Source organism: Lolium perenne, chromosome 4 (genome assembly GCF_019359855.2).
Source record: "Lolium perenne isolate Kyuss_39 chromosome 4, Kyuss_2.0, whole genome shotgun sequence".
In the NCBI taxonomy this organism is placed as follows: Eukaryota; Viridiplantae; Streptophyta; class Magnoliopsida; order Poales; family Poaceae; genus Lolium; species Lolium perenne.
The window spans coordinates 160,317,816-160,343,957 of record NC_067247.2 but is presented as its reverse complement, the minus strand read 5'-3'; the positions used below and the strand labels follow the sequence as shown (position 1 = coordinate 160,343,957).

Here is a 26,142-nt window from a genome sequence, read left to right as displayed (position 1 = left end):
ACATCTAATCCTTCGTTACAGCAAGCCGGTGAGATTGACAACCTCACTGTTACGTTGGGGCAAAGTACTTTGGTTGTGTTGTGCAGGTTCCACGTTGGCGCCGGAATCCCTGGTGTTGCGCCGCACTACATTTCACCGCCATCAACCTTCGACGTGCTTCTTGGCTCCTACTGGTTCGATAAACCTTGGTTTCTTACTGAGGGAAAACTTACCGCTGTACGCATCACACCTTCCTCTTGGGGTTCCCAACGGACGCGTGCTGTACGCGTATCAGCGGCGTCTCTGGAACTGTTCTGGTATTTTGGCTCTCGGTGCTAGGGTTTTCGGGGACGAAGGAATAAATAGGCGAAGGGGCAGCGTCGGGGAAGCCATGGGGCTCCCTCCCCACGTCACGGCGCGAAGGGGGGGGCCCACTGCCGCGCCGCCCTATGGGGTGGGCCCCCTGCTGGCCTTCCTCGACTCTTTTTCGGTCTTCTGGAACACTCCGTGGAAATAGGGCCGTGGGCTTTTGTTTCATCCAATTCCGAGAATATTTGTAAACCAACTTTTCTGAAATAAAAAACAGCAGAAAACAGGAACTGGCACTGTGGCATCTTGTTAATAGGTTAGTCCCAGAAAATGCATAAAAACATTATAAAGTGTGAATAAAACATGTAGGTATTGTCATAAAACTAGCATGAAACATAAGAAATTATAGATACGTTGGAGACGTATCATCACCCCCGTGGGGGCATCATCTTTGGCTACAATCATCACCTGAACAGACATGTGGACGTCTTGGTGGCTGGGTGTCAGTCTCCGCGTGTTTCTCGCATGTGGAGTAAGGTGGAGAGGCATGCCATCTACCATCTACGGTGACGAGTCTAGATGGCATGGTGCAACAGGGTCCTGACAACGAACGTGGGATGATGGACGCGAGTAGGGCGATGGCATCATCTGGCGTCAGACATGGCAAGGTCATTGCATTGATCCCTCTTGGGGATGGGTTCGCGGAAGACGGAGGTACCAACCTCTACGTCGTGTATTGGTGTGTGCTGATGGTTTGCTAGACCAGTTTTGCTCCTTACTCGCCAATGGTCGGTTTGGTGATTCATTCAGTTGTCTAGATGATGTGCGTTGGTGTGATGTCGGGCACTGGCCCTATTCATGACCCCCCCCCCCCCCCCATCAGTAGGTGTAGCGATGTTGCTAGGATGACGGCTTCGAGTTAATCTTTGTATCTCTCTTGTAAGGCCTTGTTGAATAATCTAATCAAAAACTGTGTTTGGATGCGGAGGTTGGGGGTAAAACCTCCATTTCAAAACAAAAAAAAACATCAGGATTTTGGAAGAAAATGAAGGCAATCAAAAGTTGATGTTTGGCACTGATCCAAACATACTTCTTTTAGAAATCCCTAGCGATGCACACTTGAGGACCTCAAAGAAAATCAAACTTCTACAACAGCATCACCAGACATCATCCACTATATCAAATATTAATTTTTTTTTTCACCAGACTCAGTCTAACATCGTCAAAAGAACTAGAATTAAATTCCTGAACATTACGATTCAAACATATGCATAGTTAAAATTCTAGGACAACCAGTGTTATTCCACATGCACACAAGTTTCTAAACATTTAAACATGCGACAATTACAAAGCAGGCTGACAGAAGACACCTCATATTGTTCCATCATGTTCTTCCCACTCACATGGGACATCCAAAATTGACCAGGTCACCTTCACCTGTATAGTGGCATAATCAAGCCAGAACTAGGAAATTTGGCGCGGCAACACGCCACGCCTGTGGGATGCAATGACCTGAAAATATGGTAGCAAATACCTTCATAATGAAATTTTCCTGACATATATAATAGTGCATCTCAAATGTCATCTTCTAATAGGATCAATAACCAACAATAAATAGTTGACAGAGTGACAGCCATGCTTTTGTTACCCTAATTGTTCATCGCTGCCCAGCCAATGCCGTGGCAGCACTCACCACTCAGGATTGCTACTTTCAAAATAATTTAACCATGTACCCTAGGCCAACAGTGTTATGTACATCCAGATGTATAATGTTCAAAGCAATAATACTGTAAAGTGCAACAACCAAAAATTTATCTATCGAATGTATGTCGTCAAAAGATAGAAAAGAGAACAATGAGTTGTAATATGGCTGGGCTGGGATCATACCTACACATTTCCAAGCCAATTAGAATCATTGCACCTTAACCACGCAGATTAGGGCTGGCACGAAAGCAGGGAGCTTCACAATGGTTAGAGCTACTCCTCCTAAACCATTGAACATGATCATCAAGTTCCCAAAGAAGAGAACACCCATGCATATCCATCTGTTAGTGATTAATTATAAGATATTGTACGGTACTTTCATATTTTTGGACAACAACAAAATCAATTAGATTCGAAATTTTGCTGATTTTTCTTTTTAGAATCGTCACGGGAGTTGCCTTGAGTATGAACACAAAAGAGTTACTTTTAATGAGCAATATACATCTATGTAGGTGTTAACTTTCAATAGTTCCTTCATGTTGGCACTATATTTGCAGTGTTTTCAGGGCTGCATATGACTTTTGCTCTTCTCCAATTGGACTTCTAACTCACGCTCTTTATAGTTTAACAACGTGGAAAGGTTAAAATGCCTCCACAAAACACTTAATAGGAACATATTGGCATGTCTCATCACTATTTATCCAGAATTATCCCTGATTTTTTCCTTCATATAATATATCAAATTTCAGTTATAGTTAGTCGCAAAATTGGATGTATAAATTAAAGTAAAAGCCAAGAATCCAGGCGGCCTAGGTAGGAACAGGACCAAGAGGAACGACATATCTGAAAGAATATGAATGCAAGCAAAAACAACAAAGTACACTACTAGGCAGTGACCAAAACAATACATAACAACCACATACCATGCATGAAAAAGAAGAACAAAGCACCTTCAGAACAGCCAAGCGGTCGCTTGCCAAGCCGCACCTCTCTTGCAAGCATTCACATGAGATAAAAGCAACGGAGAGGTTCTAAGCACAAAAGAACCCCCAACCGAAAGAGTAGTTGGTACGAATGAAGGATCAGGAACCTCTCGACTCGGAGACAACGTAGGCGGGACACCACGTCAAATAGGACCGTTGCGCTTGCCTGCCTTGCCTTCGAGTCACAACGCCCGAACTCGTGCCACGGCTGCCCTGGACAGGAGCTTGCATGCAAACCATCAAGATGTCCAACGGCATGGTGCCACAGAGAGGGCATGGAATAGGGAGCTCTTCCACACACACACACACTAATACGTCTCCAACGTATCTATAATTTTTGATGTTCCATGCTTGTTTATTGACAATACCTACATGTTTTGCTCACACTTTATAATGTCTTTATGCGTTTTCCGGAACTAGCCTATTAACAAGATGCCGAAGTGCTAGTTCATGTTTTCTGTTGTTTTTGGTTCCAGAAAGGCTGTTCGGGCAATACTCTCGGAATTCGACGAAACAAAGATCCAGTATCTTATTTTTCCCGGAAGGCTCCAGAACACCGAAGGGGAGTCGGAGGCGAGCCAGGGGGCTACCACACCATAAGGCGGCGTGGGCCCAGGCCTGGTCGCGCCGGCCTATGGTGAGGGGGGCCCAGGCGCCTCCCTACGCCGCCTCTTCGCCTATATAAGCTCTTTCGACCTAAAAACGCGATACGAATTGACGAAACTCCAGGAAGACTCCAGGGGCGCCGCCGCCATCGCGAAACTCCAATTCGGGGGACCGAATCTCTGTTCTGGCACGCCGCCGGTACGGGGAAGTGCCCCCGGAAGACATCTCCATCGACGCCACCGCCTCCATCATGCTCCGTGAGTAGTTCCCCCATGGACTACGGGTTCTAGCAGTAGCTAGTTGGTACTCTCTATCCCATATGCTTCAATACAATGATCTCATGAGCTGCCTTACATGATTGAGATCCATCTGATGTAATCGGTGTTGTGTTTGTTGGGATCCGATGGATGATACATTATGATTAGTCTATCTATAAAGTTTGTGAAGTTATTGTTGCTGCAATCTTGTTATGCTTAATGCTTGTCACTAGGGCCCAAGTGGCATGATCTTAGATTTAAGCTCTATAATTATTGCTTAGATTGTATCTACAAGTTGTTTGCACATATTGCTGTCCGGAACCCGAGGCCCCAAAGTGACAGAAATTGGGACAACCGGAGGGGGAAGGCTGTGATATGAGGATCACATGTTTTCACCAAGTGTTAATGTTTTGCTCCAGTGCTCTATTAAAAGGAGTACCTTAATAGCCAGTAGATTCCCTTGAGGCCCAGCTGCCACCGTCTGGTAGGACAAAATATGTTGTGCAAGTTTCTCATTGCGAGCACGTACGACTATATATGGAAAACATGCCTACATGATTAATAATCTTGATGTTCTGTCTTAATGCTTTCAATCCTATCAATTGCCCAACTGTAATTTGTTCACCCAACACTTGTCACTTGTTATTGGAGAGTTACCACTAGTGTAGATCGCTGGGAACCCCGGTCCATCTCTCATCATCATATACTCGTTCTACATGTCATTGGAAGTAGTATCAACTATTTTTTGGTGCCATCGCCTCTGTGTTATTGCTATCATTTGTGTTATCGTTACTATTGCTCTCATATTATCGTCGCTTTCACATCACCCCTGTTACTAGTGCTTTTCCAGGTGCAGCTGAATTGACAACTCAGTTGTTAAGGCTTATAAGTATTCTTTACCTCCCCTTGTGTCGAATCAATAAATTTGGGTTTTACTTCCCTCGAAGACTGTTGCGATCCCCTATACTTGTGGGTCATCAAGACTATTTTCTGGCGCCGTTGCCGGGGAGGCATAGCTCTACTCATAAGTTCACCTGGGGAGTACACTCTACCTCTCTCTCTGTTTTTATTTTTTTTATTTTTTTTCTTAGTTTACTTCTGTCTAGTATTATTTTGCTTAGTTTCTTTTTGTCTTGTTTTACTTTTCTTACATACCCAAAAATCCATAAAAAATTGAAAAATCTAAAAATTAAAACTGTTGTTATGGGAGAACCCACAACCTATTTGGAGCTTATTGAAATATATAATAATTATAGAGAATCAAGAACGGGTAAAGTCATGAGTGTTGTGATAGAAAAATTGAATACAATTGCTAAAATCTTGCTTAAACGCCATGATATAAACTGTTGCTCTAAACAGGATACTAAACATCTTAAATTCCAATGTGACTTTAGTGAAGAAGTTTTAATTAAGAACTACAATTGGAATAACTATATTCATCTTGGGTTCGAAGAGGTAGAACAATTTGTCATATTTATGGGAGCCTCTGAGATCGAATCCTTCATGGTTAAAAATTATGAAACTTGTGTTGTTTGTAAGGACCTTAAAGATCATGTCTCTTCTATCCTTAATTTTTGCATAGAAATTTACAGTGATAATCCTTATATCATTGATTATAAAGAGAGACTCATTAATGCGCAAGAATGCACTCACAATTTGCAGGAACCTATGAAAGAAGAAATTGATGAACCTGAAAGCTCATTGGATGAAAAAGAAGAGGAGAGTGATGAACAAAAGGAGGAAGAATGGATTAGCTACCCATGTCAACCTTCTAATGAGAGTAACTCTTTATCTCTTACATTATTTGATTGTCCTCCATGCTTACCGAAGGAAGATGAATGTTATGTTCCTGTGGATTCTCTTGAAATATTCCCTATAAGTAAAACTTGTGAGAATAATTATGCTACTGTTATTTATGATAATCCATGCTATTTTGATAAATCTTATGATAATGCTTTGTTTGTGCCTGATGTCGAAATGCATGGTACTAAAGCGTTATGCGTAGCAAATGTTTATGATAAAGCTCTAGATGATGGTCCTATGTTACTTGATAATATTAATTATACTACTAATGAAAATGGGATTGGAGAAGTGTTGACTTTATCTAGGAGTCCCATATCTCTTGAGATTGATCAATCATCTTGTTTTATTATTGATAAAAGTGGGTTAGAAATTTGCATGGTACTAAAACACCTCTCTATATGCTGAAACTTTTGAAGTTACTCTTGTTTTATCTTCCTATGCTTGTCATTTTGTTCTTCATGAATTTATTTGTGTACAAGATTCCTATGCACAGGAGTGGGTTAGACTTAAATGTGTTTTGAATTTGCTTTTTTATGCTCTCTTTTGCTTCAACTCTTATTTCTTGCGAGTGCATCATTAAAGTTGCTGAGCCCATCTTAATGGCTATAAAGAAAGCATTTCTTGGGAGATAACCCATGTCTTTATTTTGCTATTGTTTTGTTTTGTCTTGGAAGTTGTTACTACTGTAGCAACCTCTTCTTATTTTTATTTTATTGCATTGTTGTGCCAAGTGAAGTCTCTAATAGAAGGTTGATACTAGATTTGGATTTCTGCGCAGAAACAGATTTCTATCTGTCACGAATTTGGGCAGGGTTCTCTGTAGGTAACTCAGAAAAAATCTGCCAATTTACGTGTGTGTTCCTCAGATATCTACGCAACTTTCATTAGTTTTGAGTTTTCTGATTTGAGCAACGTAAGTACCTCTTAAAAAATCGTCTTTACTGGATGTTCTGTTTTGACAGATTCTGTCTCTGTTTTTTGCATTGTCTCTTGTGGACTTTAAGTGAGGCTTTCTAGACGTGGAGAGCTGTAGCTAATGTTTTATTGAGTTCTTGCAATGTGTTACTACAGGACTAAAGTGGATTAAAGTTTTTTTTGAGTACTAACCCCTCTAATGAAGTTCATGAGAAGTTTGGTGTGAAGGAAGTTTTCAAGGGTCAAGAGAGCAGGAAGATATATGATCAAGAAGTGTGAAAAGTATAAGCTTGGGGATGCCCCCGTGGTTCATCCCTGCATATTTCAAGAAGAATCAAGCGTCTAAGCTTGGGGATGCCCAAGGGATCCCCTTCTTCATCAACAACTTATCAGGTCACTTCTATTGAAACTATATTTTTATTCGGTCACATCTTATGTGCTTTACTTGGAGCGTCTGTGTGTTTTTATTTTTGTTTGTGTTTGAATAAATTCGGATCCTAGCAATCCTTGTGTGGGAGAGAGACACGCTCCGCTTTTTCATATGAACACTGGTGTTCTTCGTTTTACTTTTAATGTTCAATGGCAAAAGTTGGAAGCTATTGCACTTATTGTTATTTGGTTGGAAACAGAAAATGCTTCATATTGTCTTGAATAATTTGATACTTGGCAATTGTTTTGAGCTCTCAAGTAGATCATGTTTAATTTCATGCACCATGTAGTTTGAACCTATTAGTGGAGAACTACCGTAGAGCTTGTTGAAATTGGTTTGCATGATTGGTCTCTCTAAGGTCTAGATATTTTCTGGTAAAAGTGTTTGAGCAACAAGGAAGACAGTGTAGAGTCTTATAATGCTTGCAATATGTTCTTATGTAAGTTTTGTTGTACCGGTTCATACTTGTGTTTGCTTCAAACAACCTTGCTAGCCTAAGCCTTGTACTGAGAGGGAATACTTCTCGTGCATCCAAATCCTTGAGCCAAAACCTATGCCATTTGTGTCCACCATACCTACCTACTATGTGGTATTTTCTGCCATTCCAAGTAAATACTTCATGTGCTACCTTTAAACAATTCAAAAGTTATCATCTCTTATTTGTGTCAATGTTTTATAGCTCATGAGGAAGTATGTGGTGTTTTATCTTTCAATCTTGTTGGGCGGACTTTCACCAATGGACGAGTGGCTTCATCCGCTTATCCAATAATTTTGCAAAAAGAGCTGGCAACGGGGTTCCCAGCCCCAATTAATCACAAATAGGCACTCCTCCATGGTATGTGAAATGTTGGAAGGCACCCGAGGATTCGGTTAGCCATGGCTTGAGAAAGCAAAGGTGGGGAGGAGTGTCATCTAAATAAAACTAAAATAAATAGACACTCCTTCATGGTATGTGATTGTTGGAAGGCACCCGAGGATTCGGTTAGCCATGGTTTGTGAAAGCAAAGGTTGGAAGGAGTGTCACCCAAAAATAAAAATAAACTACATCATAGGAGCCGCTCTTCGAAGGTCTGTCTGGCAAGTGGGTTAGAGTGCCCACTACCATTCGTTGACAATAACAAACACCTCTCAAAACTTTACTTTTATGCTCTCTATATGATTTCAAAACTTGAAAAGCTCTAGCACATGATTTAATCCCTGCTTCCCTCTGCGAAGGGCCTTTCTTTTACTTTATGTTGAGTCAGTTTACCTACTTCTTTCCATCTTAGAAGCAAACACTTGTGTCAACTGTGCATTGATTCTTACATACTTGCTTATTTGCATTCATCATATTACTCTGTGTTGACAATTATCCATGAGATATGCATGTTGAAAGTTGAAAGCAACTGCTCAAACTTAAATCTTCCTTTGTGTTGCTTCAATGCCTTTACTTTGAATTTATTGCTTTATGAGTTAACTCTTATGCAAGACTTTTGATGCTTGTCTTGAAAGTAATATCCATGAAAAGTTTTGCTATTTGTTAGCAACTATAGATCATTGCCTTGAGTCACTGCATACATCTCATATGTTTTACAATAGTATGATCAAGATTATGTAAGTAGCATGTCACTACAGAAATTATTCTTTTTATCGTTTACCTACTCGAGGGCGAGTAGGAACTAAGCTTGGGGATGCTGATACGTCTCCAACGTATCTATAATTTCTGATGTTCCATGCTTGTTTATTGACAATACCTACATGTTTTGCTCACAATTTATAATGTTTTTATGCGTTTTCCGGAACTAATCTATTAACAAGATGCCGAAGTGCCAGTTCCTGTTTTCTGTTGTTTTTGGTTCCAGAAAGGTTGTTCCGGCAATATTCTCGGAATTCGATGAAACAAAGACTCAATATCTTATTTTTCCCGGAAGGCTCCAGAACACCGATGGGGAGTCGGAGGCGAGCCAGGGGGCCACCACACCATAAGGCGGCGCGGGCCCAGGCCTGGCCGCGCCGGCCTATGGTGAGGGGGCCCCAGGCGCCTCCCTGCACCGCCTCTTCGCATGTATAAGCCCTTTCGTCCTAAAAACGCGATACAAATTGACGAAACTCCGGAAAGACTCCAGGGGCGCCGCTGCCATCGCGAAACTCCAATTCGGGGGACAGAATCTCTGTTCCGGCACGCCGCCGGGACGGGGAAGTGCCCCCGGAAGCCATCTCCATCGACGTCACCGCCTCCATCATGCTCCGTGAGTAGTTCCCCCATGGACTACGGGTTCTAGCAGTAGCTAGTTGGTACTCTCTATCCCATATACTTCAATACAATGATCTCATGAGATGCCTTACATGATTGAGATCCATCTGATGTAATCGGTGTTGTGTTTGTTGGGATCCGATGGATGATACATTATGATTAGTCTATCTATAAAGTTTGTGAAGTTATTGTTGCTACAATCTTGTTATGCTTAATGCTTGTCACTAGGGCCCGAGTGGCATGATCTTAGATTTAAGCTCTATAATTATTGCTTAGATTGTATCTACAAGTTGTTTGCACATATTGCTGTCCGGAACCCGAGGCCCCAAAGTGACAGAAATTGGGACAACCGGAGGGGAAGGCTGTGATATGAGGATCACATGTTTTCACCAAGTGTTAATGCTTTGCTCCGGTGCTCTATTAAAAGGAGTACCTTAATAGCCAGTAGATTCCCTTGAGGCCCGGCTGCCACCGGCTGGTAGGACAAAAGATGTTGTGCAAGTTTCTCATTGCGAGCACGTACGACTATATATGGAAAACATGCCTACATGATTAATAGTCTTGATGTTCTGTCTTAATGCTTTCAATCCTATCAATTGCCCAACTGTAATTTGTTCACCCAACACTTGTCACTTGTTATTGGAGAGTTACCACTAGTGTAGATCGCTGGGAACCCCTGTCCATCTCTCATCATCATATACTCGTTCTATATCTCATTGGAAGTAGTATCAACTATTTTCTGGTGCCATCGCCTCTGTGTTATTGCTACTGCTGTTGTGTTACTGTTACTATTGCTCTCACATTACTGCTGCTTTCACATCACCCCTGTTACTAGTGCTTTTCCAGGTGCAGCTGAATTGACAACTCAGTTGTTAAAACTTATAAGTATTCTTTACCTCCCCTTGTGTCGAATCAATAAATTTGGGTTTTACTTCCCTCGAAGACTGTTGCGATCCCCTATACTTGTGGGTATCACACACACACCACCCCGGGCCTGCCACGGCTGCCATGAACATGACAATGAATCGTATCAGCAAGAACACAACACCAAAACGGCAATGGGAGGAGGGAAGGTAGAGGAAGGCACGGCCTGCCATCATGCATCAACACAACACCTGCTCATAGGAACGCCAACGAAAACTAACGACATGCACCCGAAAACAACACAACATAAGATCCCAAAGGACAACAAAAAAAATGATTAACATCTAAAAGAGAAACACTCAACCTAGAACAATGAAAGACGGTATGGAATGCCACCGGCGCGATGAGAGCAAGAGAAACTGCAAGAAGATTAAATGACCACTAATTTATACACGGAAATCAGCAAAAACCAGGAACAAATCAACATGAAGAAGAATAAGAAAAGAAACCGGAAAGAAGTAAACCAACCTCAAGAGAGTCCCAGAAGGCTCATGTGCCTTAGTGCTGGAAGCTAGATTTTACACTTGACCCATGCCTAAATTAGTTTTCTTGATGGTTCGTATAATTTCATAATTTTGTGAGGTGATGCAGATCTTTTTTTAACAATGTGTGCTGCAGATAAAAAATTCTACCACAAAACACACCAACGATTTGAAGATGCATACTATCATCAATTTGTCGTATTTTTCTTATAATATCTCAGAGAAGCACCGAATTAACCAGATGCAAGGGATTTCCTGGTTGCGCTCTCACCTGAATTATCCCCTTATTGTCCACGCCCCCCGGTGTGCACCACGATCTACGCGTCATCTAGGTTTTGCATGGTGAGCTCGTGCTGGATCCCCCTCAGAGGCCACGTTATGGTCGGTGGAGAGCCGCTTGGTGATGGCCATCCTGCCTCTGACCACGAGGCGGCCGAGGACAGCGCGGAAGTTGCTGAGGTTCGCCACGTAGAGCATGTCCCCGGAGATCAAGCTGAGTAGCCAGCAGGAGCTGACGGGTGCCCCTCGTGACCGCTTGGGCCACACATGCTGGACCTTCTGCAGGAACTCATCCTCCGCGGCGTGGAACGCCCTCCGGATAACCTCCACCGGCCTTTACTAGGTGATCCAAGAACCAATTTATAATTTGTTCTACTTTTAGAGGTATTTGTGTTGATGATAATCAATAGATCAGTAGATCTTGGCAAAAAAGAAAGGAAGAAGAGGCTATCGTAGGCTGGATGAAGTAGGCAAGGGTTGTTAGGCCCAACGGTCCTGAATTGCCCCGTCGCTACCGTTCACCTACAAGACCATGCCGCCCCTTACCTACACCATACCCAATCGTCCCAACTCGGGTGTCCCGCTCCACTTGGTAAAAGGAAGAAGCTATGCATGCCGTCGCGAGAACACCGACAAACGAAACAACCTATTCCCCACGGCACGGCCTAGATCTACGCCCTTGCCACTCTCCAGAAAGCGCCTATACACCAAACGGGTCGACGCATACGCGTTGCCGGCTTGCCGCACACGCCCGCCACCCGGGGCAGCAAAGTTAGGCCACGGCCCATAAAATCTGGTGAGTTTTTTTTCAGATTTCTTCCTTTTTGTTTTTTCTTTTCAATTTTTCAAAATCTAACACTTTAGAAAAACAAAAAACTTGTTTGGAGAAAAATAAATTTGAAATGAGAACAACTTTTTAAACTGAATAGTTTTAGAATTTGATCGTTTTTAAATATGAACATTTAAAAAAACATTTTTTATTTCAAAATTTGAACATTTTTCAAAAAAAAGTTAAAATTTGAAAACTTTCAATCTGACCGCTTTTAGAAAAGCATGAACAATTCCAAAATCTAAACATATTTTCAAGAACTAAACAATTTTTTAAATTGAACATTTTTCAAAATGAATGATTTTTAACCGATTTTTTTTTGAAAACTGACAAAAGCGATACAGAACACAAAAACCCATAAAGAAACCAAAAAAACCAGACATGAAACCAGGAAAGTTGGTTAAGAAAAATAAAATCGTAATGTATGGGCCGACCCATAACACTTGCAGGGTTGTGTGCCACATGGGTAGGTGCCAACCTAGTCGGTGTAAAGGGATTATGACTCGCCGCCAGCTCCTCCCTTTACATTTGCTCTCCCTCTCCCCTCTGTCCCCTCTCATCTCTCTCTCCTCTCACACCTCCGCTTCATCAACATTCCTCAGTCTTCCCTTGTTATTATTTCTACTTCACGGAGGTGCCATGATGTCATCTCCTCTCTATCCCTAGGATTTCATGATGTCGTTCCTTCATTGATTTCGTACGCAACAAGGCTACCAAGTTCATGCCCATACCAAAGGATGGTATTGGCGACTAGAGGGATGTTGTCCTTGGAAGCTGACCAGGAGGCGATCATGGTCGTGATAGATTGCCCGGAAGTGATACACAAGAGAAGAATCTAGGCGTGTTTAGTGACGTGTTGAGAGATATTACCTTGGAGGCGAGGGAGAAGGGTGATGTCTTCCGTCACGTAGGTTGGTCGTATGTAGCTCATACGCTAGCACGATCAGCTAATGGGCTCAATTTTCTTGTATCAACAACCATTACTGAGTAATATATGATCAGGAAGAGTTTTCAAACAAAAGAAAAAGAGAGGCATGAGCAGAGAATACATGAGGCGACAAGATCATGTCTGCTACGGAGGAGGAAGGGTCGGGGCTATGCAGACTGCAGTCAGACGATCCGGGTGGGGACCGATGAGTGGGCAAACCTCGGGTCAGGCCGGCTTGAAAAGGCCCAAAGCTGAAAACATAGGGCTGAGCCCAACCTAGCCCAACCGTTGGGAGAAATCAGGCGCAAGCCCAGCTCGAAGAAGAAAGCCTAGCCCAACCCAAGTTCAGCCTAAATCATGTCTTTCGTAGGCCCAAAGCCAGCCCAGCCCACCATTCGGGCCCAATATTCCAGCCTGAGACCGGCCTAATATCCAATCTTGGCCTGGCCGAGCCCGGGATTTTTCGGGCCAGGCTAGGTCGTGCTAGGCTGGGCTTCCCATGCCCATCTATACCGATGGGTAATCGGGAGCCGAGAAAAAGTCTTGTCTCTAAGCAAATTTGGCCCGTTCTTGCTCGCCTCGGGCATAGAGGCTCTGCAGCTGCCGCTACTACTACTAGATGACCCGGTGCGCCCCGGCGCACAGGCAAATATAACAGTACTGTAACCATATGGTTTATGTTGCTGATGTCTGTTTCGTTGTCCAAATGTTTGATAGGTCTTTGAGAGCACATAAGCCTATATAGGCAATCTTCTTTAAAAAATAAGAATATAAGTTTTACTCGGCTGATGTTTGTTTAGTTATCCAAGAACTCATTATGTCTTTGAGAGCCCTTAAGCGTGTATAAGCAATCTTTTCAAAAGAAAATAAAAACTTTCAAGCAACTGTCAGTGAGTAAATATGACATACGTACTGACTAATAAAAACATACATGACATCGATGACCGGTTGCGCCCGACACAAATAACAAAAGAAAGACATTACTCAAGCCATGTGATCACATTATGGCTATTGAGGTTTTTAGACTTGGTGAAATAACTGCTTTGTTAATTACGCAATACTGTCACACGCTTCTTTGTATATGTCCATGGATTACAATATGGCCCACTACGACATACTTATGGTGACCATAGTAAATTTCATAAACACAACCATATACTTGGATGAAATATGTAAAGAATGCGTCATTTTCCATACTTTATAGGAAAGATGATTTCAATGTACAGAAAGACAAAAAATGCATTGTGTTTACTTCATAAATGTAATATCAATATCATTCTCTGGACAATTAACAATATATAAGTTGGGTACTCTTATATAGGCACTAAAACATCTACGCAATATTTGTAGAGATATATGTATCATCCCTCGAATTCAGCAAGTTATCTGCTAACATTTTTACTAAGCCAAAAAGAGAGAAGAGATCACAATAAAAAGCAAGCAGTGAGGACAGGTCAAACTCAAAATAGGATGTACATGGCCGGGTTATCCTGATTTGCATGGCTAAAACATATAGAGGAAACAATAAATGTTTACTGGCAACAGAGAATTGTCTAAACACCATAAGTGACAAAGCTGCAAAGAACAATCTGCATAGATACCTAAAGAGGACACAACATATCGTTGATTTCCTTCCGATCGTGCCTTTTCCACTTAGTCTCCCCTCATGTCGCGATCGAGGAAGACCAATCGGCTTAAGGTCAGGAACAAAGTCAACACAAAACTCAATTACCTCCTCATTTCCATAGCCCTTGGCGATGCTTCCTTCTGGCCTAGCACGGTTACGAACATATTTCTTTAATATTCCCATGAACCTCTCAAAGGGGAACATATTGTGTAAAAATTCAGGACCGAGAATGGAAATCTCTTCGACTAGGTGAACCAGGAGGTGCGTCATAATATTGAAGAAGGATGGCGGGAACACCAACTCGAAACTGACAAGACATTGGACCACAACGTTCTGTAACCGTGGTAGATCTTCTGGATTGATTACCTTCTGAGAGATTGCATTGAGAATGCACATAGCTTCACAATGGCTATTCGAACACTTTCTGGTAGGAGCCCCCTCAAAGCAATCGGAAGTAATTGCGTCATAATCACGTGGCAGTCGTGAGACTTCAGGTTATGGAACTTTTTGTCCGCCATGTTTATTATTCCCTTTATATTCGACGAGAAGCCAGACGGGACCTTCATACTGCTCAGACATTCAAAAAAGATGACCTTCTCTTCTTTGGTAAGAGTGTAGCTGGCACGGTCTTGAAACCATTCCGGATGCCGGTCATCAGGGCCTTTCAAACGTTGCTGGTCCTACCGTGCTTCCTTTGTATCATTTTTCTTCCTATACACGCCCAAGAAGCTTAGCAGGTTCACGCAAATATTCTTCGTAACATGCATCACGTTGATTGCAGAGTGGACATATAGGACTTTCCAATATTCTAGCTCCCAAAATATAGATTTCTTTTTCCACATGGGTGCATGCCCGTCAGCCCCCTGCGGAACTGATACTCCGCCAGGACCCTTTCCAAAGATGACTTTCAAATCCTTGACCATATCAAATACCTCAGCACCAGTACGTTCCGCAGGCTTCGGCCGGTCATCTGCCTTGTCGTTGTAATGCTTGTCTTTCTTTCTTACGTTATGATGTTGGTGAAGAAATCGACGATGCCCCAGGTACACGTTCTTCTTACAATTTGGGAAATATACACTTTCAGTCTCATGTAAGCAGTGCGTGCATGCATTGTATCCCTTATTTGTCTGTCCTGAAAGGTTACTAAGAGCAGGCCAATCGTTGATGGTTACAAAAAGCAACGCTCGTAGGTCAAATTCCTCTTCTTTGTGCTCATCCCACACACGTACACCAGGTCTGCCCCACAACTGTAAAATTTCATCAACTAATGGCCTTGGGTACACATTGATGTCATTGCCGGGTTGCTTCGGACCTTGGATGAGCACTGGCATCATAATGAACTTCTGCTTCATGCACAACCAAGAAGGAAGGTTGTAGATGCATAGAGTCACGGGCCAGGTGCTATGGCTGGAGCTCTGCTCGCCAAAAGGATTCATGCCATCTGTACTTAGACCAAATCTTATGTTCCTTGTGTCAGCTGCAAAATCTTTGAACTCTATGTCGATCTTTCTCCATTGCGTTCCATCAGCGGGGTGTCTCAACTCCCCGTCTGACTTACGGTCCTCTTTGTGCCATCGCAACAACTTGGCATGCTCTTTGTTCCTGAACAGACGTTTCAACCGTGGTATTATAGGAGCATACTACATCACCTTGGCGGGAACCCACTTCATGGCTTTCTCGCCCTCAACATCGTCACCAGGGTCAACGCCTCTGATCTTATAACGCAAAGCAGTGCATACCGGGCATTCATTCAAATTCTCGTATTCACCGTGGTAGAGGATGCAGTCGTTAATGCATGTATCTTCAGAACCTCTAAACCTAGAGGGCAGACAACCTTCTTTGCTTCGTACGTACTAGCGGGTAACTCGTTATTCTTTGAAAACATATTCTTCATCATTTTCAGCAAATTTTCAAATCCTGAGTCAGATAGACCTTCCTGTGCCTTCCATTTTAGCAAATCCAGTGTGCAACCCATCTTTTTCAGACCATTATCGCATCCTGGGTACAACGACTTTTTGTAATCATCTAACATGCGATCCAAATTCTTCCTCTCCTTTTCAGTTTTGCAGCCTCTCCGTTAATCAGCAATGGTCCGACCAAGATCATCAGCGGGCTCATCACGTGCCTCTTCTTCACCTTCCCCTTCCCCACCTTCAGCATCCTCCATGAAAGTATCACCGAAATGACCAGGATAGTTATCATCGATGATATCATCCCCTTCTTCATCTTCTTCCATTATAACCCCTCTTTCTTCATGCTTGGTCCAACAATTATAGCTTGGCATGAAACCATGCCGAAGCAGGTGCAAGTGAACTTCTCTTGAGGAAGAGTAACCCTTCTGATTCTTACAGCCAACACATGGACAAATAATAAAATCCCCCTGCTTGTTCGCATTAGCCACTACGAGGAAATCTTTCAAACCCGTAGTGAACTCACCGGAGAGTCGGTTACCGTACATCCATTGCCGATTCATTTGCATTATTATTATATAAAGTATATAATTAACCATCATGTATTTGTTAAACTAACTAGCTAGAAATAATAGAAATTAAACAATGAACTACACACATGCATATTTTATCAATGACACATGAAAGGTTCAAGTTGCTAACCGCGATCGAGGAGGAAAAATAAATGAGAAAGTTCAAGTGTGGCTCGGACACTTCATATCATATTTGTTTCATGCTCTCGGGAATTTCATCGAACACCTTGTGAGCATAAGAGGAACCAAAAGCAAACCCACCACCCCTTGTGAAGATTGTGAAGAGAAGTGACACCAAATGGCTAAGTGAAGTGAGCTGAGCTGCCTTTTATAGGGATGGGCCTTTAGTCCCGGTTGGCCTGGCCAACCGCGACTAAAGCTCCTCCCATCCACCAGCTGACCACCGAGCGCGCTGGGCCCAGGTCTTTAGTCGCGGGTCGCCTCCCGAACCGCGACTAAAGAACCCTTTAGTCGCGGTTCCTATATTTTGGGGACTAATGGGAGTGGATGGAAGCCTCTTTTTCTACTAGTGATGTTGCTAACCGTACCACCAAATCACCTATTATTCCATAATAAAAATATTGATTTAAAAAATTGGGTTCTCTTTTGTGTATGATTTTCGTACGAAATAAGAGCATTACAATTTCAGGATTTTTATTTTCTGGATGTGTGTGCTCCATTATATTTGTATGATTGAGGTGGTCCATTTTCTGTGAAATGTATCTCTAAGGCCATAACTCTACACTATATAGCGAAAACCTCATGTTGTTGTTTTCTTTTGAGAAGTTCAATGAACCTTTTGTCTATCTCTTTTCATTGTCAATTATCCATAACTTTATACGTTTATCCATTTAAACAAGTCCAAACGAATAATTAATGAGTTCAAGTTGATCAGAGGAATCATGTTACCAAATGCACATGAAAAGTTTTCATATACTTCTGAAGAATGGTACTGTATAAGTTTTCATATATGGACAATGTTTGCGAATGTGGGTTAGTGGAGGAATACATGCACCTTTGTTGAAAATAAGCAATATGAATATCTCTATGTTTTGGCTGATCCACATAATATCACTACTATAAAACAGATACATGTAATTTGTTTACCTATGGCGCACTGAAATCGTAGCACCCAAATATGGTGCGTCACCTATGCTAACTTACCCATGGCGCACCGCTAAAAGTGGTGAGCCACGAGTATTCCTGGGCTGGCTGGTCTGGTGGTGCGCCACGGGTATAGCACACCGCCACGGGTTGACCCTCCCCCATGGATCATCTTTTCGGTATTGAGAAAAATAAAAGAAAAGGCGACGAAAATGAAAACGGTATTCTTAAAACAGACCCAACAGGTTTGGCTGCCTCTCGCGACCATGGAGGCGACAGGCGCGTGCGCGCCGCCGCCGCCCTGATCTCCCCCGGTGAGCCTCCCCTGCCTCTGCGCCTTCCAGATCGCGACTCCCCGCTCCGCTCTCTCTCCGTCCCTCCAGCTGGCCTGCGCTGCTGTTGCCGGTGCAGCCGGAGCCGTGCTCCTTCTTGCCGGTGCCGGTCCAGCCAGAGCCTCTTCAGCCGGGCTCGACGAGGCCGCCGCTCCGCCCTCGTCCCTCGGCCTCCTTCGCCTCCCCCACCAGGCTGGGCGTCGCGACGGTCGCCGTCCTCGAGGCCTGGCGCTATGGCTGCCGCGTCCCCTGCTCCTCTTCTTCCGCCGCCGCCGCCGCCAGGCGCCCTTCCGCCCTCCCCGTTCAGGCCGACGGTCTTCTCCTCCACGCAGAGGCTGCTCCTCAGCTCCCGATGCCCCCCTGCTCCTGCGGCGAACACGCAGCTGCCGGAGCCCCCCTGCGCTTCGCCCCCTGCGCCCCCTGCTGCTCTCGCGCGCCCGTGTGAAGAGGAGGGCTGGCAGCAAGTGGGTGCAGGTCGTCGCTCTAGCCGAGCCTTGACGTCGCCATCTCCGTCGAGGGAAGCTCTGGAGCGGAGCCTTGCCTTCAAGAGGTGGGCTCGCGGGCGGTGTTTCCGCTGCCTTGAGCGTGGCCACCATGTCGGCACCTGTCGGGAACCCTTCCGCTGCATTCGCTGCCGCCGTCCGGGTCACCGGGAGCGCAACTGCCGCCGTCGCTCTCCAGTCGGCCGCTCTCCTTCCCCGCGAAGATGCTCTCCTTCTGATGGTTCTCCTCGGCCTACCCAGGCTCGGAGCTGGGCCGAGGTTGTGCGCCATTCGCCGCCATGCGCTTCGGTGCCACCATCTTCCCCTCGTGGAGTTGGTGGGGATGCCTCTGTCAATGCCATTCGGGACTCCGACTTGCAGGCCCAGTTTGCTTCACTGCGCATGGAGCTCCTCCAACTTGTTGCAGACCGCATCGAGGAGGTAACTCGGCCGCTGCGGGACGAGGTTGCTGCAATCAAGCTTTGGTTAGAGCGTGCTGTCGGAAGTTGGGAGCGTGCGGAAGAGGCTGCCACCTGTGGTGTTAGGCGTGCCCCGGTCAGCGCTTCGGATGCTAGGTCGGGGGACGCCGAGCTCTTGGAGTTCTACGGCCCCTTCTCGCCTGTCCGCCGTCCCTGCGACTCGTCTCCTCTTGGCTTCGACGTCTTTCGTGTGCCTCTTGAGGGTTGCTCCGGTCTTGCTCCTTTTCTGCCGGATGCGGTTGTTGACAAGGTTGCTTCCCCTGCGGGTCCTCAGAGCCTAATCTCTGATGATGTCGAGGGCTTTGGGTTGGCTGAGTTTTTTGTTGAAGCTTCTGCCTCTCTTTCGGTTGAGCATTCGAGGCTTGAGGAGACTGCGTTCGAACATGATGTTGTGGTTGATGTGTTGGCAGCTCCCTTGGTGCCTTTTGCTGCAGATCCTGAGGTGGCCGACTCCACCAAGCTTTGCGATTTCTTGGCCAACTTGGCTTCGAAAAAGTTGGCGCTCATGTCACCCTTGTGTGAGTCTTTGGAGGAGATCCCTGCTGCATGTGTCGTTGTTCCTGAAACCGTGCCCGCGGAGGATATCCAAGTTGATCCCGGGGATCCCGCTGCTGACAAGCTCAACGCCTTCTTGTCTTCGGTTTTTCGACCAGTGCCTCCACCTATCCTTACCTCGCCGCCCCCTAGGAGACCCCGTGCTCCTAAGGAGGTGGCCACCACGCCTCGTCGGAGTGGTCGCATCGAGAAGCTGAAGCGATTGCGGAAGGATGCTACATCTCAGGAGTTGCTTGCACGTGTTTTGGGCATCTTGAAAGAGAACGCTGAGTTTGATGACAACGCCCTTGCTGCCTTCATTGACAAGTTTAAGACCCCTTTGTCGCCTCGCTCCATCATGATGCTTGGCTCCCTTGTGAAGAATGTGGAGAAGGTGAAAAAGCCCAAGGGCAACAAGGTCGGCGCCAAGAAGAAGGCGGTTGAGATTACATGATGGATGCATTTCATGCATCCTTCGTGTCGGTTTGTCGAATATGTAGCACTTTATCGTTGACGGGTTGTTCAATCTTGTTGTGTTGTTGTTTTAGACTTTGGGAGTAGTCCGCATGTCGGAGGTAGTTAAGTATGTATGGTTTTCGGTCCGGTTTTCCTCATAAACTGGATCATTTTCCTTTCTTCCTAAATGAATAGCCAGAGCTCCTGGCGTTTGCTCCAAAAAAAAAAACGATAGAAATTTAAAATCCTTTAAAACCTAGTTATGTTACATGATGTAGTTTCAGAAAAAATAACAAACTTGAATTTTGAGAGATTTTGCAAAAATACACTATGTTTCGATAAAATGGCTTTGGGTTTTGCATACGACCTCGGGTAAAAATGTTTTTTTATATGAAAAAGCATCCGCAGAAAAAGTTACATCCGAATGCAACCGCCTACAACCCTTTACAGATTTTTTTAGAATTTGAAAATTTAAAAGGGAAAATAGAGTTTTTGTATGTTTGCAGATCTTTGCCATGAATCACTCAAGTACCTATAGATAGGAAAATGTACATATTACCTTGTCATCTAATTGAATCTAGGAGCTAAGTTTACCGAGAAAGGATCTAACAAAAACGTGCTCAGCTCGCTCTAGTTCTGTTGTGGCGTTGGTAGCCCCTGAACCTGCAAGATTCGTGGAAATGCCTAAAAATAACAAATATTCAGCACACTAGTAAAGACATTCACCTGGGGCATGGGGCTGACTCCTTCAAGACTATATGAAGAAACCAATAAAGATCATGTGTGTGAGTGCAAAGCTATATTGCTTTATAACAAAGCTATTACTGCTACATGTAATATATATTTTTATTTCCCTCAAGACTATTTCGCTGATGGTTATTTAGCCCCAAGTCTTTCTGTAAGGCTGAGAGAGCTTTCTATATTCATTCATACTTCTTTCTCATCCGGTTTTCTGTCTATGTTTATATTTATACCAAAACAGGAACAACTCAGATTGTTATTCAAGAACATGAACAGTAGATGATATTCGGATCTATATGAAGAAACCAATAAAGACATTCACCTGGGGCAAGGGGCTGACTCCTTCAAGACTATATGAAGAAACCAATAAAGATCATGTGTGTGAGTGCAAAGCTATATTGCTTTATAACAAAGCTATTACTGCTACATGTAATATATATTTTTATTTCCCTCAAGACTATTTCGCTGATGGTTATTTGGCCCCAAGTCTTTCTGTAAGGCTGAGCGAGCTTTCTATATTCATTCATACTTCTTTCTCATCCGGTTTTCTGTCTATGTGTATATTTATACCAAAACACAACTGATCTATAAAATGGTATTTCCTAATGAATTACCAATGCGGAAGGCAGGTGGCCACCTTTACCAAATCTGGGTTAAATAAAACATGCAACAAGTCATCACTATAATTATTATATTTCAAGAATGGTGTAGCACCCCAACAATACTGATACATCTAAAGAAACAACATATATGCAAAAGAAACTCCGATGCCTTTTCCTGTATACAGAAACTTAACAATTGGTACAACAAATAAATTATAATTGGTCTGCGCATTCTAAACAATCAAATATTTAGTAGGCACGTAGAAAAATGTACAATAAGAGGATATTCTTCTGCAAAAATTTAACTATTCCGTTGTCATGGTAAAAAACTAATAGTTGCCTTTTAATCTAAACAGATACATATCTTAACTGAATATTTGTGTATTTGCAATATGCTCCACACAATATAATAGTTGGAACCACGCAAAATAAATTTGCCCAAACAAAGGGTAAAATGAGAACCAAGCTAAAAATAAAAATTGTTTCCTTTATCCTATTGCTTAGGCAAAAGAAATACATACAAATTGAACAACAAATTGGTACTGGAGATTGCGCAGCACATACAAACCTGCTGTGGCCAATTGAGCATCCTCTATTTGCCAAATAAAGAGACAGAAGATCACTAAGAAGGTCTAGACCTGAAAGGACCAATGTCAGCTCGAATTTTGAATAGAAAACCAATTTCCAATTAAATTTGCCCAATACTCTTAACCAGCATGACCCTGGCCTACAATCTTCAAAATCTCATTAAAATATGAAGTAAGGGATGAGAGGGACAAGGAGCAACCTCGAACCAAGCAAGGAACATAACAACACACTCCTCCTACTGGCAGTTGCAGTATATGATGTTCTCTATGACAAATAGAATTGTGCACCGCTTGATGGAAGCCAGGATGCAGAGCAAGCAGGACAGGCGCGACAAAAGCAAGGAATGGTTGAAACTTCAACCGCAGTCGTCCTCATTCAGTTCAGTACCTTGGAGTGGACCAGCTTACATGTTAATATTAGCACAATGAACAATTACAAAAATCTGAATGTTGAGTCTTAATTACTTCAGATTTAACGCTGCAATTTCCATATAAATTCATGGAGCTGAGTTACCTTCTCCAGGATGAACTTGGGGTAGTTCTTCTTGGAACTTTCGACAGAGGGCATGGAACTCGCGAGTGGGCACCTGGTTGCCATTAAAGATCCTTGGGACGGCAGAGTTGCAGGATCTGACACCATCCAGCGGTATTCTCATATTGATATGGTCGATGGTATGGACACAATTGATGGGGAACTGAGGTGTGGTGCAGATCTGATGCAATATATTCCGCAGTGATACATACAGTATGCTTGACCTGGAACAAACAGCGATTAAAAATAGTGAACATCTATTTTTTAGTCAATGAGGCGATATCATAGCCACGCATTTATCGTCCACATAAACTCAGATTTACATTGTTCTAGAAACTTACACTATTGATCTTGCTACTCTGTTTTTTAACGGTAGGGAGTGTGTAATTTATAAACCTGGAAAATTAGTCTATACATATACTTCCGCATATACAACTTTGAGTATTAAACTAAAACAGAGTCATGCATGTTCATGTATACATTAAGGAGCAAGCCCACATAAAAGAAGTAGCCGAATCAAAAAGATGGAGTAAATCAGCATGTTCTAAAGCATCTTTGTTGACTTGCTAATCGATCAGCTACACAACAGTGCAACAGAAGATGTGAAACCAGATTGTAAGTCAAAACTTGAGCAGGAAACTTTAATTTGGATAGTTGTCTTACGTTAACACTGTATTGTGCCGTTTTCTAATATGTCCTGGAAAGGTAAGCATGGAACACAGAGAGTTGGAGCCGAAGCAACGCTAGTTCCTTTTCTTTCAAACTATGCACATGTCAAAGCACGATGTCACGTTCTTAGGAGCCAAGAATTTATGGTCTTTATTTGTCACACAACAACCCAGCTGCACGAGAATCATCAGCTAGGCGTTCAGTAAATTAGGAATGTACTACCAATGTCATGTCATGCAGGGCAGCAGGAAGATAATAGCAGTTAAACTGAGATCAAAATCGGCCAATTGATGTTAAGAGGCTATCTCGAGAAGATAGATGAAGAGAGTGTGCACGATAAAAATAAAGTATCCAAACTGAAGGTCTATTCTTAACCGAAATCATGTGTAAAGAAAATTCAGTCATCATAAGGCAGAATAGACAGAGCAGCGTTCAGAACAGAATGGTTTTCAGCAGTGCTTTTAGCCAAGGAAAAAATGCAGATCTCAAAAGAGCAAGCGAAGGCTTCATTTAACACGTCTATATTGTTGATTTTAAGACAGACGTGACTGAAATTAGTGAGAGAGGCAAACAACGTCACTGATGAACTTACCCCTGGTAGGAAGATGTGACCTTGTCGGTTGGCACGGTCGACTCCAGCGGCGGCAACTCCGCCTCGCTGCTCTGCCAATGGTTGTAACCCTGCTCCAGCTGCATCAACGAATGATTTGTTGTCGGTTGTGAGCTAGGAGGAATGAAATTATTAATTGTACAAATCATCAATCTACAGTTTGAAGTGTAAAACTAAGATAGAAGCACAATATTATTTGCTAGACTTATCAGCTGCAAGATGCTAAATCAAAAAGGTTGAAAGACCACACGCACAAATGCTAATTATACTTGCAACGAAAGTACAGTTACAAGACAGTTATCATGCATTAGAACATTACGTGTGAGAAAGTATGTTATCATCCATTTATGGAGGGCAAGCTACCTGAACCGCAAACATAATTACGTATCTACACTTTTGAGGGCAAAGCACGGAGAAGAGAAACAATTCTGATTTTCAGCCACCAGCCTGAACTGATAATAGAGAGTTTACCAACCCTGCTATTTTTTTCAAACTGGGTGATGCTTTCAAAATACATACATTTCAAATGGGATAAGCTATGATCTGCTACATGGTCATAAACTAACCATAAAAGTGATGTCTTGTAAAGCCTGCTACCTTCATGAACACGTTTTGTACGTATCTGTATTCCAGAAACGAAAGATTTTTTTTTTGAACTTGGCTTGTATTACATTAAACAATAGAAGTTTGAATTCCAGAAAAGAAAGATGGAGACAAACACAACAGCAAGCAACATGCATGAAGAGACGGAAGTCGAAATTGGCAGATGCTCACAATGTCAACTGGATAAAATGAACAACGAAGTAGCAGCGGCCAACTAACACCATATCAATAGGCTGAATTATAACATTTTTACTTGAATTCACTGTTATGCTAAATAACCAAGAGTGTGAGTTTTAGCCTCCATTTTGCAGACAATGTGAATATCTGATTTCCTATTCAAGTTCATGCTCTAAAGAAAAATCACAAAGACAAAGATAACATTTAAGAAATCTTACCAGACCACATATAACGAACACGACTTGCAGGGCAGTGCCCTCCAACACGGTCGATGACTCATTTTCAGTTATCATTCAAGCCTAGTAAAAATAGAAATATTCATACAAACTGTTAGCACTGATAGGAACTATTTTTTTTGTTCCTCCTAATTAGATGAATATAAATGGATCGCACCAATATTACACAACCGAAACATCACCCGTGGAGTGAAAATACATGGCCAGCAAAGTTCCCACGCGGGTGGTCACCAAACTCGCTGCCACACCGATTCTCAACACTCATGTGATCCTAGAGTCACAGTGAAGCTCCTATGGCTGGCCTCTGCCACCATAACACACATCAGCACTGACATTGCCAGTCCTGTTCCACAACGGCGCGCCGGGCCGTGGGGAAGCATCAGCCATCGAGCATGATTATAAGATACTCCAACGGCCTTATCCATTTAACTGAATGGATAAATGGACAAAAGAAACTTCTCACGGCCATTACATGATATAGATTTAAGCTATCAAACTGCAGAAACTACTATAAGATAATAGTCCAATGCATTTAACTATGAAAAAAGAAACATGTCAGTACTGAATGGTATAAAGGGGTATTCACCTGCAGCTCCTCCCAGCGGCTGAACGATACATGGTGACGGTGCGAGCAGCGAGCTGCACTACTCTCGGCGGCTACCAGTCGTTCCTTCTAGCAATGACCCGGTGCACGCGCGAGCGGTGGCCAGAGCTTCCCCCTCGCTTCTTCCCCCAAAATACATCTCTCTCTCTCTCTCTCTCTCTCTCTCTCTCTCTCTCTCTCTCTCTCTCTCTCTCTCTCTCTCTCTCTCTCTCTCTCTCTCTCTCTCTCTCTCTCTCTCCCTCCCTCCCTCCCTCCCTCCCTCCCTCCCTCTCCCTCCCTCCCTCCCTCCCTCCCTCCCTCCCTCCCTCCCTCCCTCCCTCCCTCCCACTCTCTCTCTCTCTCTCTCTCTCTCTCTCTCTCTCTCTCTCTCTCTCTCTCTCTCTCTCTCTCTCTCTCTCTCTCTCTCTCTCTCTCTCTCTCTCTCTCTCTCTCTCTCTCTGAGTCCTCCTCTTCTCCTCCCTTTTCTTAATGGCAGCAGCACACCAGGGTCACCCTGCTCAACACAAAGGGGTTAGAGATTCCATTAAAAGAAACGAGTGGAGGATGGAGAGGCGGCCCGTAGTGGCTGCTCATCCTCGCGACCATGGGCACTGGCTCCCGCCTCACCTCCATGTCTCCATCTAA

At 43.5% G+C, this 26,142-nt stretch overlaps 1 protein-coding gene across 7 annotated transcripts; it reads right to left on the bottom strand.

Annotated features, from left to right (window-relative positions):
* Positions 1 to 20,568: 20,568 nt before the first annotated feature.
* On the bottom strand, positions 20,569 to 25,715 carry LOC127294320 (uncharacterized). 7 transcript variants are annotated; one of them, XR_007846545.2, is made up of 7 exons: positions 25,072 to 25,715; positions 24,897 to 24,977; positions 23,881 to 23,978; positions 22,602 to 22,843; positions 22,288 to 22,475; positions 22,069 to 22,138; positions 20,570 to 20,820 (listed from the first exon to the last, which is right to left on the bottom strand). XR_007846545.2 is itself a non-coding variant. In XM_051324113.2 (6 exons), exons 3-6 carry the CDS (start codon positions 24,969 to 24,971, stop codon positions 22,444 to 22,446), a joined length of 447 nt encoding a protein of 148 aa, XP_051180073.1. In that variant the 5' UTR covers positions 24,972 to 24,977; positions 25,072 to 25,343; positions 25,501 to 25,715; the 3' UTR covers positions 21,837 to 22,443. The 7 variants fall into 7 exon arrangements, 4 of the variants coding, with proteins under 4 accessions (XP_051180073.1, XP_051180076.1, XP_051180072.1 ...); XR_007846543.2 differs by having other exon boundaries at positions 20,569 to 20,820; positions 22,069 to 22,475; XR_007846541.2 differs by lacking the exon at positions 20,570 to 20,820 and having other exon boundaries at positions 21,837 to 22,138.
* Positions 25,716 to 26,142: the final 427 nt, after the last annotated feature.

Excerpts from the sequence above, each read along its gene's own strand:
- LOC127294320 (XM_051324112.2), bottom strand. The coding sequence starts at position 24,971 with ATGATAACTGAAAATGAGTCATCGACCGTGTTGGAGGGCACTGCCCTG. Across the intron at positions 23,979-24,896 it reads TGTTCGTTATATGTGGTCTG|CTGGAGCAGGGTTACAACCA; the intron begins GTAAGATTTCTT and ends TCGTTGATGCAG. Across the intron at positions 22,844-23,880 it reads GTCACATCTTCCTACCAGGG|GTCAAGCATACTGTATGTAT; the intron begins GTAAGTTCATCA and ends TGTTTGTTCCAG.